This window comes from Andrena cerasifolii, chromosome 11 (assembly GCF_050908995.1).
Source record: "Andrena cerasifolii isolate SP2316 chromosome 11, iyAndCera1_principal, whole genome shotgun sequence".
NCBI lineage: Eukaryota > Metazoa > Arthropoda > Insecta > Hymenoptera > Andrenidae > Andrena > Andrena cerasifolii.
This window is the reverse complement of record NC_135128.1, coordinates 7,607,637-7,624,214: the sequence shown is the minus strand read 5'-3', so window position 1 is coordinate 7,624,214 and position 16,578 is coordinate 7,607,637. Positions and strand designations below refer to the sequence as shown.

The window sequence follows — 16,578 nt, the reverse complement described above, 5'->3', positions numbered from 1 at the left end:
GGGAACAGCGCTCCCCGGCCGGTTGATTAAAATTTCGAAGTTTACATGTTGGACAAAATTCGAAACAGAGATGTACGCACCTAAGATGAACGAGGTAGCGTAGCGTTTTGTGCCGCAGTGTTCTCTGACGTAAAAAAGTATGAGATCGTGGTGGCATATCAGAAAGATCGTATAGTACTACGAACATCTTAACGACTGTACCCAAGGGATTGAGAAGCGTTACTTGAATAGTACCGCTTCTTGGTACTTGGTAGCCCTTTTTGCCCAAATTAATATGTGCCTATGCAAAAGTAACAACAGGAATCGTTCAAATCAGTGTCCCCTTGCTTCACGCTCTAGATAAGATAAATTCAATAATGCAACGAATCTTCTCCTTCGAGGTGAACGAAAACAGGAAACGTTGCCAATTCGTTAAACGGATACATATTGTTAACAAAAAAAAAAAGAGAAAAAAAATCAAGAAAAAAAAATAGAGAAAAATCTAGGAAACAGAGCGGAGCACAGCGGCATACGTACGAGATAGGGCGTAGAAACTTTGTCATTGTCACCGAGCGTGTAGAAGAACACGGTGACTGGAAGCTTTCGATGTTTCGGACAGAAACAACCACTTGCGCCTAGCTCGGCCGTGAAACCGTGAACGGTCGACACGGGCTCCAGTCTACCATTCAAAGCGGACTCCTCGAAGCTGCCTAAAAGTGCATGGCTCTGGGGCCTGCTGCGCGACGTCGACCTCCTCTTCGGGGTTTCCTCACCTTCGCCGGGGTTCTCGGTCTCCCTGTCTGTCTCCTCCAGCGACACTGCGCCGGGGCTCGGCGGAGTGTTCAGCTCGAACAGCGCGCTGCAACAGAACAGCTGGTTTCGTAAGACATCGCGTTGGCCGTGAAGAATTACGAGGCTTCTCTTGAACTCTGACTTTCAAATGCTCCGTCCCTCCGCGCTAACGTAAAACAGGGAGCACGTACCTTCTCTTGGAGGAGACAGAGTTCAAGCTGCTGTCGTAATCGAAGCAGCAGCTGCCTCTCCTCAACGGCGCCGGGCTGGACGTCAATGGCAGACCTGTTCTACTGTGGAACACCATAGAGGCAGCGTTCTCCAAGGACCGTCGAAATCTCTCCTGCTCGATCGCAGTCGGCACCGCCTTGTCGGTGGTCTCGTCATCCTCGGTGGCAGGGCTGTCCTTGCTGCTGACTCGAGCCTTGACGGACGCGGGATCCTTACGCAGCTTCGAAACAGCTTCGTCATCGTCCTCCTCCGCTGTGCCATTCTCCGCGTTTGTACTATGCAGTCTGTTCTGCCACTTGGGCGGCTCGGGGCTACCGTAGCTATCCTCCTTGTAATTTGTACTATAGGTTCTTGAGTTTTGATGTGCGCCATTTGTACTAAGCTCCAGAGCGTCGGTGCACGGCTCGCGCTTCTCCGCGGTCAAGTTCGAGAAGTCTATCCTCCTCTTCGCCTTGCTGTCCCTCAGGTTCTTCGGGTCGTGCAGGCTCGGCTGGACGTGATTGTACGAGAACGAACGTTGGACGAACTGCTGGACCACGTCCTGGGCACTGTCCCCCGTCGTCGAGCTCTTCTTCTCCTGCTCCTTCTTGAACAGCTGCCGGAACCGATTGAACCTCTTGTTCAACGCCATGGGCAGGGACTTCTCGTCCTCCTGCTGGCCTCTCTCGCAGCTGCTCCGATCGATCCCCGTCTCGCTGGTGGTCGTCGACGACAAGGACCTGGGCTTGGTCCCGCTGGAGACCTCTGGCAGGCTCCTTCGCTCCTTACTGGTGCGCAAGATCGCTCCCAACAGTATGTCCGCCTTGTTGGACACGTTCTGCAAGCAGTCCACAGAGTCGTTCGCCCGTTTCTCGGAATTATTGCATTTGATCGCTTGCAGATCCTCGCTGGATCCACCGTCGTCGAGCTTCTCCCGCTTCTCGGAGGGGTTGTATATATTCTTATTGCCATAGATCTCACTATAGTTGGACCTCTCGAGGGCTTGCTGGTCGTTCTTCCTGCACAGCTTGTGGCTGCAGCCCTCGCAGGACTTGGCGCGGTTCACGATATTATTCGTCGAGCACTCGCTGTTCTCCAAGTTCACGTACTTCCCGACGATCGTCCTCTCTGTCCCGTCCTCGGCCGACTTCTCCGACCTCTCCCGCCTCCTCAGAGTCTTCACGCTCGTCCTCTTCCGCCCGGACGGCGTCCTGGCCCTCAGCACAGCTAAGACCTCGTCGAACTCCCGTTGACTCAGCTCCAAGTTGCAGTTCTTGAATCTCACTTCGTTCCCATGCTGATCCTGCCCCTTCAAGTTCGTCGCCTTTACTTTGTTCTCCACGTAACCGTTGCTCGGAGCAACGCCCAGAACTCGCCCAGGAACCTTACTGAACCACTCCAAGAAGCCTCCTTCTTCCTTCGACTTGTCCTTCTCCTCAGGGGCCGCCAGCTTCCACATCAACTGACTTATATCCTTGCCAGGTCTCCCTCTGTTGTTCGCGGCGCTGCCCAAGTCCGTCTGCAGAGCTTCCTGCCCAGGCAACACCGTCTCGGTGCTCGGCAGCTTGTTGGAAGGCTTCACGCAGCTCTGGTGCACCATGCAGGCAGAGCTCAGCGAGTCCTGTTTCAATCGGTTGTTCGTCGACGGTCCGGGATTTGACTCGTGGAAGGGGCTCGGTTGCCTGAAGGGATTGATCACAAGGCTTGAGTCCTTCGGGGCAGGTGGTTTGCTGGTCCTCTCGGTGTCGTTGAAGTAGCCGTCTCTGTTGCTGCGCAGGCTCTGGAACGCGCACTTGCTGTTCGCGTTGCTGTTGTTCCAGGACTCGACGAATGACCAAGGTAGCGAAGAATTGAACGGTATCAGGTTCTCGAACAGTCCGTTCTTCTCCGTGGGCTTGCTCTCTATCTCTTTCATCTTCTTACTGCCACCCTGAGCTTCCTTGTCCAAGTTGCACTGCTTGTCTTTACAACCGCTGGGAGATTTCCGCTGCACAGCCTCGGGATCTTCGATGGTCCGCTTGTAACGCTTCTCCAGGTTCCCCTCGCGCTCGTCGATGTTCAGCTGCGCCTTGAAACAGCGCTCCAAGTTGTCGGAGTTCAAGTTGTTGCGACTCCTGATGCTGTTCTCCTCCAGCTTACAGCTCTGGCCGTGAGCGGGCTTCGCCGCGCGGTTGTTGGGGATCTCGGAGGAGCACTTGGGGTAGCTCGAGCTCTGGCTATCCTTCGATTCTCGCGTGGTTGCTTCTTGCACCGCCGGCAGAGGCATCGGCTGAACCGTCACGCAGGAGTTCACCTCCGCGGGGCCGCAAGGGAGCGACCGTCGCCGCTTTCTCTCGCCGTTCGGTCGAGGGATCGACGGCGACGGCGGTGAACCGTCCTCCTCCTCGCAGCGACAGTGATGCTTACCGGGCATGTTGCAGGGTGTCTGCAGCCTGTCGTCCACCAAAGCTGTTCCAGAAAAGCAGATTTGTTTCGCGACATGTTCGGGCTTGAATCATTGGCACGACATTCTTCGAGCATCAGCTTCGCTACTTTATCAACGAGCTTGAAACATCGATAGAAGAGGAAGAACCATCAACCATACTTTTCTTCATCAATTTATTTCGGGAGAAGGAAGGGAGGATGACGGGCGTGATGCTTGTTATTTGTTAATTCTATTGTGAACACGATTACAATGCTGTTGAACTGGTGATGAGCAGAAAACACAGAAGGATGCTGGGTGTGAATAAATTAAACGAACGAATGGCAGATCGATGAGTATTAGAGAAGGATCGTGAAGGTGATACTCGAGTGCCGAAATATCACGGTCCGTCCACGCCGATTTCCTTCATTACCAGGCAAAACGAGGCCTTCGGGGTTTTGCGAAACGCTGGGGACCGGGATAGCCTTGGTGGGTGTCAAAGCCCTCGCGACACCCTCCTCGTCCTTCTCTTTGATCGGGTGCAGCGGGCAGGTGAGAACCGGCACCTCCTCCATCCTCGGCAGTGCCCACACGGTGACCTAAAATTTACACGAGAAATCCTCTTCAGCTCCATTAAATTGCAGTGATGGTACTCGAGCGAGATTGGGTAGCCGGGTGACTCATCTGCTGGTTAAAAGTAGGCACTCGTTAGTGTTCTCGACCACCAGAATAGAACCGTGGAAGGTACTCCGGGTAACGTGGACGGGGAACCACCGTGCGGATTGCACGGACGGTTCGAGGAACATTGACCTCGGCTCTACTGCGAGACAAACGTGTCATTTCGAGGCGTTCGCAGCGTGCTGCCTGCTTGCCGCAGAATCGCTGGATCGATTTGGCGCGCGGAGCACACTTTCGCGTAGTTCAACGCCGATAGGGAGCAACGCATCTCTACTCGGACGAATATCATCGTTCCGGGGGAATATTAATAAAGGACGGATCGGTGGGAGGTTCGCTTAAATTTCGTTTTCTTCGCGCCCATCCGGCGGTGTGCTTGAGCGTGGATCAGACAGAGAGTGGGTGGAAATTACGACTAAGGCGGTGGATCGGAGGCCAGGCCCCTACCTTTATCGAATTTCCATCGCCGCTGCCAGCCAGAGGGAAGGTGTGCTCCACAGGGGTGTCCCTGAATTTTCTCAGATTCTCCTCGTTGCCGGAGACCACCCTGGTGGCGATGCAACTCGGGTCGGCGCCCTTGCTCCTCGACCACCAGGCAGCCACCTGGCTGAAGTGGAGCCGAGAACGGACCGCTTGGTACAGCCCGTAGAAGTTCATCGTCTCCGGGCTCCTGGGGACCGCCATTTATTCGACTGGTTACAAACGGCATAGACCTTCGCGCGATAACCTGCGTGGTACTAAATAATCTACCGTCGATGGGACGTTCTCGTGGGAGAGGGGAGCTAATTATGGTGGAAGGATGAGAGCTTTAGGGGGAGATCGGTGGGACTCACTTGCTGGGGACGACGCAGATACACCAATACTCCAGCAGCATCTCCGACGCGTGTTGCCATGGCGAGATTGATAAGGACGGCACGGTGTAGATCGGATTCTTGCTCGTAGCTTTGGCCAAACCGCATGGACAGTCGCTGCACAACACTACCTCGATGCACAGGAACGCGCCAATCGCGGTACGGTCCGCGATCTCTCGGGCGAGCAGAAAGTATCGATCGCACTGCACAGATCGCGACGATGAAGATAATATAAATTACGAAGTGCTAAGTTTGATGAGATTTTTTTAATTTCTCCGGAAGTAGAACACTAATGTTCGTTCGACTGTTAAGGGGTCATTCTACTCTGATCGGCCGAAAAATTAAGCTATTTTTAAAGATTTTTTCCTCCGCAGATACAACATAGAATGCAATAAATCCTTTTTGTATTTATTAAGCTACTCTTATATTGTACAAAAATATATATTAAAGAATTTTGTTAATTACTTTTAAAACTTTAAACGCGATTATCTCAAAACGACATTTTTTCAACTGATGCAGGTGATTGCAAAAATACTATTAGACCAATTAGTCTGAAATTTTCACACGTTATTCAGCACATCAGTGGGCATTGCAGGGACCTCGGAAACCTTTTTTGATTATCAATTTCATACTTTTCTACAAGGCAAAATGATTGGCAAATTCACCGTATTTCGACACTTAACATTCAAACATCCACCATCTTGTTATTCTTATATCACTTAATATAATTCTGCTCCCAACGATAACCACACTCATAATGACTACAACACACTATGAATTTTTGGTTTTACATGCGTCGTTCTCCCGGAATCACCTGCACCAGCGTTACATCGCTTTTTCAAGGCGATATATATTTAAAAAAAAGTTAAAAATTTAAAACAAATTTTTTTATACTGTCAATAAGTGTATTAATAAGTAGACAAAATATTATTTACGTTGAACATTCTGTTTAATAAAAAATAAATCCTAAAAAATGTTGACTTCACAGTGGAATGACTCCTTAAAGAATGTATAGAAATTTGATGAAAAAAATAAACGAATGGTTTCTAAAGACTCTACTTTCTTTGCTACTCCCCGAAGCACAGTAAAAAGAGTACAGAAGAGTGGTTATCTTACCAAGTAATCATCTTCCTCGCACACATGGTCATTAGAAGTCGCCTGCATCGGCGCCGCACAGTGTGGGCCCTCTTTGTAACCACGTGGAGGGCCCTGAATCCTCCCTTCGCACACAAGGACTCCAAGGGCTCGGAACACGCTGAGAATGCCACCCCGACCGCCAACCCCATTTGGGCTGGGAATGCCTCCTGTCACCGCGCCTAGGCAGTGCATACCTGCCAACACATAAAATTGCGCCAGTCAGTCCCCGAAGCCAAAGCGTCTGCGCGCTCCTTCGAATTACTCCCTCTACCGAGAATATCCCCGCAGAAAAGGGAAGACAATGGCATTCGTCCAAGTGATCTAAATGTTTAAAAGGCAAAAAGTCGCTTAGAAGCTAAGCCCGCGTGCCTTAAGGCGGCCCGATCACGAACCTGCGCGCAGTCGCCTTCTGTGGAAGCAATCTCCGACGCACTGCCACAGGATCGCCGACATTTTCGAGATCTGGTCTCGCGGGATTGAAAACTGGAACGATTCTCGCGCGACCCCCGCTATCGTTGATCTCGAGCGCACGACGAATCATGCTTCGAACGAGCCACAGGTATTTATCGAGCCGGCGAACTTTGCTCCCCTGGCCGCGTTCTCGGCAGAAATCGACACCCGTCGCCGTGCGTCTCCCGTTTCTTCGCGAAGCGCAGGATGAATGAGCCAGCTCGCGATCACTGGGTACGCTCGATCCTTCCACTGATTCATCGCTTAACTAGCGGCTCCATTGAACGCGACTTGGCACCATCTAACGCAACTGTAGGAGCCGCGAAAGCTGATCCATCGCGAAAAACCCAGCGCTTCGAGGAACTCGATCGACGAGCTTCTTAAGCTGCTTCTTGCGCTCTAGAATTCTGTGTCGCTTCTGATAGCAAGCTTATCGAGCAGTACCCAAGCGTTTCTCCCATCAAAAGTCTCCCATAACGAAGACACTGGGCATCTTTGTTCGAACGATCCAGTGGACACTCTAGTGCGAAGAGTACGACGGGAGCTCTTCGACAAATATTACTGGTCGAGAAACAACGAGGCGACGGCCAAATCTGGAAAGGCACGCGAAGCTCGGCGGTGGTTGAATTTCGCACTTGTGCGGCATCGGAGATTTCTGAAGCGCGTGGTCAGGACGGGCCTCGGTGCTTTCATACGGTTTTCTCGTTCGTTTGCACCTGACATCCGATCCGAGAATTCGTCGTCGGTCTTGTGGCGGTCATTATGTAAAGGTGAATACGCAGGAGGGCGATGGGCATTATTTATAACTTTGCCCGCCGCCGCCATATGTGGCGAAAGCGACCAACCGGATTGGCTTCCTCGCCGCTTTCCTCCGAGCGTTTCAGCGGTCGGATCTCCACGCGCTGCTCTCAGAGAAAAGCGTAAGAGTGCCTTGGGAAAAATATAATCTGCTCCGCGTGGAAAATTCGAGTAGCTCCGGCGGAAAATCTCTGGCATAGTTTACCCAGCCAGACGCGAGAAATTTCCACCACCGCGCGGAGTTGCAAACTAGCGCGAAGAGAGCTATTCCTGGTTATTCATCGAGGTAAAATCATTTTCGGATCCTCCACGGCTTCCAGCTCCGAGCTTTTAGTGGATAGATCGACGGTGCATAGAGATCGAAGCGACAGCGCTCGTTTGGGAGGTCTGCGAAGAGCGAGGAGCGCTTGGAAGATCGCGTTGGCTGGCGCGCCAGGAGAAATATACTGGAAAGTTTCCAGATGATTCGGAAACTACTGGCAGATAAGTCCGGCTGTAGCGAGTTCGTCGGTTTATCGTGAAAGAATCACTCGCTCGATAAGGCTGTATCGTGGAAAAATAAAAAAGGCTGGACGACTCTGGCAGAAAAATCGATGGGACAGCTGAGGCGCTCGTCAATCTTCAGTCGAATCCGTATCTCAAGAGCTCCTTTCAATCGCAAACAAGCTAATATCCGCCTTCAAGATTTCCAAGCAAAATATTTTCGGCTTCAGTGGCCCAAGCTGTCTATCAGGCTCCCATTTCCACGCGAACCCGCGAATTATTCGAGGCCGCGAAACAGCGACCGTTTAAAACACACTCGAGAGAGATCCGGGCTGGAGCATCCACTCGACGAGAGGAGAAAAACACGCGAATCCATGGAGGACCGAGAGGAACGATTAGACGGCACTCAGACGTGGACTCGCGATTCGACGACTTTTCGTCGCGACGGGGCGAAAAGTTGCAGAGGACTGGGAGCGTCGCGACTCGTCCGACGACGGTGAGGAATTTGAATAAAGAACTGCGCGGCATAAGCCCCCGCACACGCGTGCCTCGCGTGTGTCGGGGGTCTGTGTGCAAGGGAGAGCTTGTGGGGCTCCACACGAGGGTGATCGTACTTGCGTGTCATGCGCAAAAACCTCAACCCTCGGCCAAGTCCTTCGAGAGACGATGCCAGGATTAACGGGCAGCTTCTGCGTGCGAAGTATCTTTTGCTGACTGAACCGCAGGCAAGTAGGTTCTTCTAGCTCATTCAGAATTCAGAGTATTCTACTGCTGGAGCATGATCCCGAGACGAAACGTTATCTATATTGGACGACGATCTGCTAAGAAAGAAGTGTTTCACACCCCTTCTAATCGCGCAGTCGTTCGATAGTCTCGGCCATCCGATAATCCGCCGTTTAAATCTCGTTAGCGCCAGAGACTGCCAGTGTTTCCCCGTCTAATCGGGTGCTGCAACTAGTGCACAGCTGGCCAACAGCGAAACCGTGATTCCTGGCAAACGGTTCTCGCCGAGAGGTGCCAGGACGGAAACACGAGAAGAGGAAATTCAGGGAAGGGAACTGGGAGGAAGGTAGGTTCCCCTATGCGCGACTGGACGCAACGTCGAGAAATTCAAAGTCAATTTTCTCGAAAATGAAGCACAATATCAAAAAATTTTATTCCTTTTTCTCGACTTATTTATTTGTTCTAAGTCGAAAAGGAAGAGTAACTTTTTCTGATATCGCCCTTCATTTTCGAGAAAATCGACTTTGAATTATAGTACAGGGGAACGTACCTTTAGACCATCAAGCTCTCGAGTAATTTCAAACTGCTCCGAGACAGTTGGGACGCTAGAGAGGATGAGATCGACACGGAGAATAAGAGGAGGCTGGTGCACGTGGTGACTTCGTGGGAGGCTGACGGAGAGGGCGATGCGCTTCTGGTGCATCGCGGTGTGAATGCACCGGCTGGTCCAGCTGAGAAAACACTGGCTGGTTGGCGCCGGTGTTATCCAGCGCAGGGTAAACAAGCCGCGGAGGATTGCTCCAGCGAACTCGCTTGATTTCGCGAGTACTCGCTGGCGAGAGGTTGCTCTTAATTGCACCGACCTTGATGCGCTCCCAATAAACTTCCTCTCCCCGCGCGGAAGGCCCCCGCTCGCGGGACGCGTTTCAATTCTGGGACTGGGAATTCCCTGGACAAACGAGACGCTCGTTAACAATGGAGTGGGAGAGAAAGTACAAGAGCGGCGCCTTTTGAAAGCACAATGGGTAGGCGAGGGCTGGTTGCGAAATCCTCGGCTGCAAAACGTAAAGTTCGCCGCTGCGCGCCGTGGAAAGCACTGCGAGGCAGTCGGCCAACAAACAGATAGCCAGAATTAGTCACTAAACGACTATCAATTATCAGGATCCGCGTGCCGGCCATTACCAGGCGAGATCGCTCGCCCTGCTTGCTTCTTCGTCGCCATCTGCGCGTAATAAACAGAGGAGCGCGGCGTGGTTAAGCTCCCAGCTGATTAGGACTATCGAGTGAGAGACACTGCCGACTTTTATGCACGGCTTCTATGGGAGACGATGGCCAAGGCGCGTCTCAATCGGCCGCGCACAGTGTTCAGTTTCAATATCGCGGAGACGGGCTTCTGAATGCACTCGTCGGCTATCCGTGACACGATAAGAAAGGAATTCCCGCGCAAAGGATCTGTTCAATGAACGATGCCTTTCAATTTTCAACAGCGCCCCGATACATGCACGGCTTCCGGCTGATCAGATCCCCCGGCAGAAGACGGCGAGGGCGAAGTGCATGTGCAGCGCGAAGTGCGCGTTAACTTCTGCACACACGCGGCACGGCGAAGCGTGAAATTTACGGTTGAAACCGGCGCGTAAACGCGGTAACAGAATTACACGGCTTCCGAGGGTTGCTAGGTAATTCCATTAAGGTGGAGGCAATAATTTCTTCGCCCCTTATTAATTCACCGAGATACTCGGGCTCCTTTTTTTTACCGTTCCCAGACGCGAAATCGCGGTCTTATCGCGGCCGAAACGACCTCTCGCCGCTATCGAGATAACGTCGAGATAACCGGGACCCTGTCCTGGGTCAACTCTCCGTGAATTGTAAATTTATTTGGCGAGCATAATAATTACACGCCCGCCCCATCGTTTATCATTCAACATTCATTATCGGCGCACTTGGTGGCGCCGATAATTTCTGAAGATTCCGCGCCACTTTCTTAACGCGTCGCGTGATTCAGCAGGGAGCGCTCGATTTAAAGAAAATCGAAATCACGCGCCTAAAATACAAGAGACACGGGAGAACCATCTGCAGAAAGCCGAGCGTTGCTCTTTCATCTCGCCTTGCAAGGCGGAAGCTTTTCGCGAAATCTGCGCGACGAGGGAAGAGTTTTCGCGGTGGCACGCGAAGGAGTAATTAGAATCGAGGGAGAAACCGAGCGAATTAATTTCCCGGATTGCTTCGCCGTCTCGCTGGTTACTGCGATCTGCAGCTTTTCGGGAAATCGACGTGCGTTGTCCATGGAGTGGATGGAAATATGCGAAGGCGCAGCGAGTCCGAGCTTATCACCGCCGGCTGCGCAATGCACATTTACAGCCACGTTTTCTTTCTGCTAATCGCTGGTGTTTACACGCTCGATGAAGGAAATCATTGATCGGGAGGCCGTCTTCCGTTGCCACCGGTCCGTTACCAATTAGCTCGTTAACATGCCTCGCGATGCGCCGCGCCGCGCCTGCAACACGCCACAGTCTTCCCTGCGACGCGGCCATCTTCGCCACCGAGGGGTTCCTATCTTCCCGAGAAAGTCGAGAGGGCCCTCTTCTGTTTGCAGCTTCCTCCGCGATCCGCGATATTCACCGCGACTACAGACAACGGCGACGTTCAATCCGCGCTCGGATGGATGACGGGCTCCCTCGCGGACTCTAATTTTAGAGGCTCGCCTCGTCGGGGTACAGCGAGGCTGATCTATCGCAACGTGGAATTCGAGGCTGAAAAAGATGATACATCACTGGCTGGTTCGTCCCCTGTGGAATCGGCCGATACGAGGCAACGTGGCAATCAGTCGCTGTGCCGAAGAGGGTAACGACTGCGATCCTATAAATCTTCCCGCGCCGACTAGCTCCTCCGCGGAGGACCCGCGGAAACGATGCTCTTCCTATTTCCGAGCGCGGCTCCCGGCCGCGGAATTCGCTGCGTGGAAAAGCAGGGGAGTGCTCGTCGACCGCAGAGGAAGAGATGCATTTGAATACTCTCCGCCCGTGGACAGCTTTATTCCTCTCATTGGGGAATCAAATGCGAAGGGGATTATACCAGACGGAAGTACTGATCGCCGGCACTAACCGTTTGCTAAGTTTCCCACCGAGCAGCGCGCTGCATCAAGATTCGCAGCGTCGGTTCGACGGGAGTTGAAGAATCTCTGAATCAAGGTGGTTCGAAAATTCATCCCCTTTCCAGTGAAATTTCCAACGAACCAGACCGCGTCGACAGCCTCCCGTGGAACGTTATCGGAGCATTTTCGTCCTCCCTTCGTCCTCGGAGCAGAAGGGTCGACGATACCTGCGTCTAGACGCGGTCGGTCCACCCCTGCTATTATATTTTGGGGGAGCCGCCGCGGAGGTTGAAGAACCGTGACGGTGTCGAAAAGCCGAACGGACACAAAGACGCCTCTGATCACGCATGCGAGCAGGAACAACTTAGTCATTCGATTAATCGGAGCCTCTGGTGACAAAGCTTCGCCTCGAGCCAAGGAAAATTGCTTTCGCCTGTTTATCGCGTTGATACGGAGCGTATCTACGCGCACCTTTGGTCGAGAGGACGTTCAATTATCATAGATAAGATTTACTTTGATGGGCGAAGTGAAACAGCTTTCCACTCGCGGAACAATGCAATCGTACGACGAGTAATAGAGTAATGAAGCACTCGCGACCTCGATTTGCCAGTTATCGCTTACACGAGGTAGGGATTAAGGAAAATCAAGTCTCGCGTGATTGTACAGCCGAGAATAAAGTAATTCTGGGCCTAAGTACGTTCGCCAAAGCCTGGCTCCTTCTGATCGCTTCATTATTAATTCTACGACAGTCACGAGCCTACTTTATTCACTTTATTCCCTGAACCGTTTCACGGTCATTGCGCAAAGTCTGAGGACAGGGAAGCCTCCTCTTCCCATTCGATAACGCGAATTACACGCCTCCCTTATACGCTCTTCCCTTCAGCCGAACGATAAATTCCTGTGGCGCTATTGTGCAACGTGGCTACTTCTGCGACGTCGTTCGTTTCTTCCCAACGAGTAACGGCGCTGAAAGAAACCGCGACTTCGCAATAATCGCACCGCTTTCGGGCCTGATTACACCGTCAGCCAAGTGTCGATCGTGCTCTTAAACTCTTGCGACGACGTTGCACATGGTTTCGAGCCGTTGCGCAAAGATCTGCGAGCCTGTCACCGCATCGTTGCAAAGTATTTAGTTTCGTCGCCGCGAACGGCCCTGCATTTCTAGCGAAGCGTCGAGGAACGAAGGAAATCTTCGGGGGACGCGCGAACTTATCGCCACTTATAGTAATCGTAATACGGAGTTGGCACAGTTTCCTGACAACGACGGTAACTGCGCCGAACGTCCAGGGTCCGCTGCCACGTTTTCGCGTTCCTTTACGAACAATGGACACAAGGCCTCCCATGCTTTTATTCGCAGGCAGGCCAGCGAAACTCTTTCTCGCTTCGCCCGTCGCGAAAATGTAGCCCCTTTTATGGGGAATAATGGGCCGAGGAGCGGACTCTGTCAACGTGGAGCGCGCGTTCCCATTGATTGCATCCCGGTGCAGCGCCGGCCCTAAAGACGTGTACTAACCGTTCAGGAAACCTAGAACCTGCTGCACCGGCCGCAGAGGCTGCACCTTGTTTCCTTTCGTCACGTGCAGCGGGGGGATACAAGACCCCGCTACGGACGGGACACAACAACAAATTTAAAGGGACTAGAAAAATCCCCGAGCCTACCAACCGTCCAACGCGCATCTGCTCTAATGTACAGAAGCTCTGTTGACTCCGATGGAGAGTTTTGTCTGCTGGGCACTTTAAACGGGCCTTGGGAGAACACTAGTCGAAGCGTTCTAAGCTTAGGGATTACCGATATGAAAGCTCCCTTCTGCTAGCCCTGAATCATTGTAGGCTACGACTGATAAGCGACGGTAATCGTTGTCTATTTGGAAGAGGAAATTTGTAGACACTACGTGACTCACTCGACCCGTGACTGAGGGCTAGCTTGAGGATTATCCTTTATTACTAAACACTTTGGTCCTCCTGAAAGGAACGACATTGAGTCCCGAAGGCCACCAGTTCGTTCCACGTGCATCGATTCCCTCTGACCGCTCACGAATAGTGGAAAAGCAGGCGGCTACTTTTAGCATAATCTTTTTAACCTCCGCGCCCGCGATCCTCTTCAAAGAGGCACACGGTGAAAGGACTTGAAAAGGGCCATTCTTAAACTGCGAGGAGCACCGCCTTATCAGATCTCGCGGTAAATTAAATTTCGTTCCATTTTCGTTCGCGACACTCGCCCCCCTGTAACTTAATTGCAGCAATTCGCTTCTTATTGCCGCGCAAACAACGCCCTCCTTTTGTCGCCCAGCACGGGGCCAGGAAATGACGGATGCAAGGGCAATTAAAGATATTATTCCGCAAGGGACCGGTGGCCGATCGAGATGAGGTTTGGGGAGAGGGGTGGGCGTAGACCCTAAATCTAAAATTGTAGCTTCGGGTATTTATTAGTTTCCGAAATATTAATACAAAAATATTGTTAATTTTTTTTAGAATTTTTTGACGTTGGTGCTGACCCCTGGGAACCCTCCCCCATTTTTTAATTTTGAAATTTTGTAGTCACAGTCTCATTTTTAGCATCGCCAAACTCACATCGGTTCGCTACAATGCTTTACGCTTCTGCGCGCCCCCCGCACTAATCTAGCCCCAACCAATACTAATACCCGGGACAATTTGGAAAGTGGAATGCGCTGTGTCGGTATAAGTCAACAGAAATATTGTTAAGAGGAGGGATCGTGGTAAAGAGATTAAAAAAATCGGTAAGATCTACCCTTTTCTGCACAATTACCCCTGTATCTTTTGAACGCATTAATTGCCGAAGCTAAAATTTTATATTTGGAGTCTTTCCACTCCCCGCTAAATTCCCACCAAGTCTCATCTCGATCGGCCACCGGTCCCTTTCGGAAGTACAGCCAAAATCGCTGTTATCCTGCTTGAAAATACACCGTTTCCTCTGATTGCGAGACATAACGCTACCAATTATCCGCGTCGCTTTCGAATTACGCAAGTCGTCTCACGTGTGCAGACTGAAATCGAAACGATAGCCAATCGTTGATCTCGAGAATGATTGCCCTGGAAATCAGCGACGATTAATTTTCTAGCAGTTAGGAGATCTTTGAAACGATAAGCCCGGCTCAATCGACTTTGTAAACACAGCCTTCGAACTACCTTCCGCTGTCCACAAAACTATTCCGTCTTTAGATACCGATCGGCCATGATAATCGATATCGATTAAGTAGTCGGCGCTCGATAAACCAGGAGTTTAATATCGCGTGATAAGGGACGACGTCCTCGAGATAACGAGGCGTACTCGCTCCTCTTTTGTTTCCTCCGAAGATTGCGCGATCGCGGAGATTTCGCGTAGGAAAGGCCAGCGAAGCCCCAGCGAGGCGTTTTCGCAATTCGTTTGCCGGAGCGGCTCCGCGAGGGAGACTTTTCCGAAGGATAATATTTTCTCACTGTCGGAGCGATCAAATACTTAATGGCTCCCTCATTATGCAGTTTATGGCCCACATCGTGCATACGGGCACCGTGTGGGTTTCGAGAGCGAGCCCTAGCGCCGAGCAATCGAAAGACATCGACCTCCGCCAACTGCGTTTCGTCCATTACGATATTACACTCCGCCTCCGCGGGGAAATTGTCGTTCGCGCAATTGCTCGAATTGACGCCAACTTTCCTCCCTGTTCCCTTCAATTAAACCGTCGTTGAAAGAATCAACCTCCTAGCAACGCTGCCGAGCGATGCTCCACTGGATCGATAAGAGCGCCGGATTTCTACGCGAGCAGCTCGCGGCCCGCGCGGGCTCCTCGACGCCGCGAGCCATCCGCGGGACATCTAACATCGACGGCGGCGCGATAGCGAGAGCAGAAAGCGCAATCTTCATCTGCGCGATATTATTACGGGGGACGGTGGCCTTCGGTGGCCGCAACTGCAAACAGTGGAAAGCCCGCGATAGGAGCGGGACAAAGTACAATGCACTCGGGAATACTTGTTCGGGAGCGTGGACGGGCGAGGGTGAGCCGTGGGGAGCGGACCGAGGAGGGATCCTCCTCCGCGAGCGCGCTCCGCCGTCGAGAACCTAAGGAGGACTTCGTGCGAGCCGATCGAAGTTCGGACGGCCGTTGCGCAACCGGAAATACGTCACCGCCGAAATGTCAGACGGCGAAAAACTCAGAAGCGCATCGCGCGGCCGACTAATGGCACAATAGCTTAACATCCACCTCGCGAGTGACTTTCTATTTCCAGAAGCGTTAGAGAGGCCTGCGTGTGCAGCTGTTGCACACACTGGCCGTGTATATTAAACAGCCGCGAGTGAAATCTCCGGGCAGGCGAACCCTCGCCGATGGCCCTAAAAAACTGACACCGAAACGGAGCGTGCTGGATACTATCGACTCGGAGTGGTGAACCGCGTGTCGCGATGGAGCCGCGCGTGCGGAGGAAGACGCATCGCTACGGTAGAGAGCACAGTCTATTAGATAGGCTGCAGTGTCCAAAGGAGCGCGTTACAGCCGAAACGCGTATCGTGTTACGCCCCGAGCGTTGCGCGCTCGCTAGGATACCGCCGGTCAGGAAAGGAAAAACCGGTGTCTAAACTAAGGCGTCCACCAGCGATCCAAGTACCCGCCACCTCCTCAGCGCGCCTCTATTTCTATTTCCAGAAACACGGTGGACATCCGAGAGACCCGCGTGGCTCGTGCCACTCGAATCGGGACGCCTTCGCCTAGACATCGGCCCAGAAAGCTCGCTCGAAAACGGGCACGGCTACTCCATCGCCCGGCATATAAAGAACGGTCCCCTAGATCGCAGCGTCACCTGCGAAATGCGGGGTTGCCTCTTAACGAGTGATAACGTAACCGGGAGCGATGTCGCGCCCCTTCTTCGAGACAGCCACGGCATCGCGAAAAATCGGGCTGGTAACCAGCGGAATGACGTAACCGAACAGTGAGAGTAGATACTGGGAGACCTCAAGCTTCCGTTCGTACTGGATTCCCGGTTTACATAACGCGGCC

At 52.3% G+C, this 16,578-nt stretch overlaps 1 protein-coding gene across 6 annotated transcripts in view; it reads right to left on the bottom strand.

The window, feature by feature from the left end:
• Atos (atos homolog atossa) overlaps positions 1-16,578 on the bottom strand; it is a 37,151-nt gene that overhangs the window by 4,442 nt on the left and 16,131 nt on the right. The window contains exons 1-8 of one of the 6 annotated variants that reach the window (XM_076822891.1): positions 6,438-6,661; positions 6,025-6,239; positions 4,891-5,111; positions 4,505-4,727; positions 3,816-3,981; positions 963-3,429; positions 517-838; positions 81-280 (exon numbers count right to left, since the gene is read on the bottom strand). In XM_076822891.1, the coding sequence (XP_076679006.1) occupies positions 81-280; positions 517-838; positions 963-3,429; positions 3,816-3,981; positions 4,505-4,727; positions 4,891-5,111; positions 6,025-6,239; positions 6,438-6,498 (3,875 nt within the window). In that variant the 5' untranslated portion in view covers positions 6,499-6,661. Of the gene's footprint in view, positions 1-80; positions 281-516; positions 839-962; positions 3,430-3,815; positions 4,070-4,504; positions 4,795-4,890; positions 5,112-6,024; positions 6,240-6,437; positions 6,665-16,578 lie in introns of those variants that run through there. The other 5 variants (XM_076822892.1, XM_076822893.1, XM_076822894.1 and 2 more) reach the window with 5 other exon arrangements.